Source organism: Cystoisospora suis, assembly GCF_002600585.1.
Source record: "Cystoisospora suis strain Wien I chromosome Unknown contig_1326, whole genome shotgun sequence".
Lineage (NCBI taxonomy): Eukaryota > Apicomplexa > Conoidasida > Eucoccidiorida > Sarcocystidae > Cystoisospora > Cystoisospora suis.
Genome location: NW_027154126.1, coordinates 48,302 through 51,559, shown reverse-complemented (window position 1 = coordinate 51,559; position 3,258 = coordinate 48,302). Strand labels below are relative to the sequence as shown.

The following is a 3,258-nucleotide window of genomic DNA, read 5'->3' as shown; positions in this document are numbered from 1 at the left end:
ATCCACCAACCAACCCCTGGCCGACCCTGCTTACTACTACTACAACTCCTTTTCTCCCTTCAACGCAACCACACCATAATCCCTGTTGAGAAAGTAAGTAAACTCCCCTCTTGAAGACCACAATGGCATGAACGAGAGTACCTCGCTCCATCTCTTTGGTTTGCGGGTTGGAAGAGCTCCTTCCTCTTGTGCCACCGTAGGGTTCCTACAGCGAAACGGGGAGCCACGGGGGGGGGCTTATATTCGGAGACCGTACCGGAAGAAAGAGATCGCCAGTTGCCCAAGTCACTGCCTTCTTGTGTGTCTCTTTCTTCCTGTCTGCTGCTGCGGTAAGGAGTTCTACTAGTTAGGTGTAGAAGCAGAAGTGCCGACGCCGCCGACCAAGCAATCGATGAATCCAGCCTTTAGTTTCTCTACGACTCGGAGGAAAGTGTGTTGCTCTTTGTGAGTTACAGAGCTGTCGTGTGTTTCTTACTTTCCCGTCAAAACAAGGACCGGACAATTTCACTAGATAGTCAACTGACTCTTTTAGTGGTATTTATCATTGAGCTTCTCATATTGGAAGGAGATCCACAGCGTACTTGTTGAAGAAAACGTCGAAGGAATGGTTTCAGAACATGGAAAAGCCCTCTGAAGGTTCCGAAAAGGAAGAGGCAACCCTACTACGCCGTGGACGACCGCCGCACCGCCGTGGCCCTGTTAGTATGTATTAGGTTAGATTACTGCGAACAGAGTAGTTTTCACTGTTCAGTTTTTCTTGTCTCTGTCCCCCTATAGTTCAACTTCTCTTTTATCTTTCCGTCTTGAGTGAACAAGGTCTTGTTTCTTTTTGTTGTTCTTGAACTTGGATAGCCTTGATCCTTTCCTTGCAACCAGCCGCTGCCTATCAGGCAGCCTAATGCTTTCTTCGTCGGCAGGCGGGTGAGTTGTTTGTTGTCAGTCCGAGAAGCTTCCTCTGTCGACTGAGACTACGGGGGCAGAGGCCCCCACGAAAGTTAGTCGCTTGCTTCGAAAGAGAAACTATGTCATAGTGGCTTTGTCCATCGTCCTTTTTCTTTATAAGACGGTTTTTCCTCATTTCTCCACTTTGCCGTACTACTCAAAACAAGGGCAGGCTGAGAAAGTATCATTCTTATTGTTGTTGAAGAGTCGTTTCTCTTGTCCACATTCGCTTAGCCCTCCTGCTTCTTCTTAGCCCCCAACACGCTCAACATCCCCCGGCTCCTATTGAGGGAGGGGTGGGAGTCGTTCGTTAATTCGTTGGCGTTTGTTTTCCCGGGATGTGATAGCAATGAATCTTTTGGATTCAACGCTGGAGATACTAGCATTTTCTTTTTATTTTAGGGGTCGTCGATTCGTTTTAGGCCTTCATCAGACATACTCAAAGCCGTCTTTGATTCGCTTTCTTCGTAACTGAGGCAGGGCTCTTTGCTGGTCGACTTCCTTTTGTCAGAGGGAGCAAGCAAGACATTGACGATTGATCGCACGGCCGCCGGTTACGACGACAGTAGAAGTCCTTTGCAATCTTTCCTTGTTCACACATTTTCGTTGCTTGCTTTTTGAAACCCCTTTTGTTTGCGATTCTCTCTCTCGTGTTCTCTGTTCTTCTCTGTTGTTGGGAAACGATCCTCCATTGTGAAACAGAGTGAGCACTCACCGCGCCTGCCTCTACGTACGTACCTACCAACCACCTATCTATCCCTAGCCGTGAAGGCAGCAGTTTGCCGCCGGCGAGTCTAGGGCGGGAGTCGCTTTTCATTCATTCGTTCATTGGCTCCCTGTTTGTTATATCTCACCGCGTTTCTTCCTAAAAACTCCCCTCCTTCTCTTTTGTTGCGTCCAACGAAAGATCCAGCATTCACGACGTGATCTTCCTCCGTCGTTGGCCCGCCTAATCAAACCGTTTCCGGGACAGCGTGGTAAGAAGTTTTTCTTTTTCCTTCCTTTCACCATGTTCTCTGGTTTCCCCCAGTCAAGCTCTGAGACGCCTGAAGAGCGTAATAGGAGGATGGAAGGAAGTCTCCGTAGTTCTTCGTACGAGATGATGAGGGTGGAGAATTCTTTTGGTACAGATGTACAGCAAAATAACAAACGTAGCCGTTTATCTTTTGCGAATCAGATTCCAAGTGAAAGCCCTGAGGGCTTGCGGCCTTCAGAATCTCCTTTACTTTGTCCTGTCGCTCCTGCTTATAAACGTGTACGTACAGATACCTTTCTCATGACGTCTCGAGATAAGAACCGCTTCCATCAGAGTACATTAGCCCGTGAATTTCTAGCCGCTGCTGAAAGTAGTAGCTATGGAGAAGGAGGTTCGAGCTTTTCACTGGGAGGCACATCCTCATATAGGAGTTCTTCGTTTTGTGTGACTACCACTTCTACAACTGAAAACGGTCCTTCTATTCATGATTATCTAGGGCGAGAGACAGGGATGTACACAGCGACGAATATGGACTGTGATGAAGGTCACTGTAATAGTATGGAGGCAACTTCGGATAAGGATACATCATCTTCCGGAGAGTCTCATGTATCTGATGTCTCTACAGTGACGTCGTCTGTCCCCTCTCCTCCTGCTCCATCTCTTTTGCCTCTCTCACATCGATCACCAGAGTATATGTCTCTTGGTGAAGATGAAAGTGCTGTCGGGCCTACCTTACTTCATACAAGGAACGGAGGAGGGGCAGGACGTTGGGGCCCAGGAGGAGGGAAAGCCGTAGCTGAGATGCTACGTGCCTATGACTATGTTTATATGTAAACGAGAAAGAAGAAAGTATCTGATGTCCGTGTGTATGCCAGACATTGTGTTTCTCATCTCTTCTGGCCCCCCACTTTAGCTTTACTCATATGGAGCTCAGGAGCAGTTTCAAACAACTTCAACGGAGAAAGAGATGTGTCCGTAAGTTACTGTAGATTTCGATGATGTGTGTGCTTGAACGGGGAGGGAGAAATTCAAGGATTTTCAAGCATGACTGCGACTTCTCTTGATAGTGTAGATGCTAGGGCCGGGGGAAATCAGACAGCGAAAACAAGCTGTATAATCTGTAGCTTCGATCTATTATGTTAGTCTCTCTTGTTGACCCTCCGGCCCCCCTTGGCGCTCTCTCGGACTAAACTGTGTCTGTGTGTAGAGTGTCGGGTGTCAGTCGTATCTTCAACAGTGTGCTAGTCACGAGTATCTGAACTAAGGATATGAGAAAGAAGAGAATGTGTACCTATGTCAGTCTCTTTATTCGTTCATTTGTACGTTATGTTAATCATAAG

At 47.4% G+C, this 3,258-nt stretch overlaps 2 protein-coding genes across 2 annotated transcripts in view; one reads left to right on the top strand and one right to left on the bottom strand.

Annotated features, from left to right (window-relative positions):
* Window positions 1-150, bottom strand: part of CSUI_003089 (bromodomain-containing protein) — a gene marked incomplete at its 3' end in the record, with an annotated part of 7,046 nt that extends 6,896 nt beyond the window's left edge. Inside the window, exon 1 of the mRNA XM_068063287.1 lies at window positions 1-150. This exon is cut by the window's left edge and continues 3,602 nt beyond it.
* Window positions 151-432: 282 nt separating this feature from the next.
* The window catches only part of CSUI_003088 (uncharacterized protein), a 3,722-nt gene continuing 896 nt past the window's right edge, over window positions 433-3,258 (top strand). Inside the window, exon 1 of the mRNA XM_068063286.1 lies at window positions 433-3,258. This exon is cut by the window's right edge and continues 896 nt beyond it. Within this exon, the coding sequence (XP_067924740.1) occupies window positions 1,952-2,752 (801 nt within the window). The 5' untranslated portion in view covers window positions 433-1,951 and the 3' untranslated portion in view covers window positions 2,753-3,258.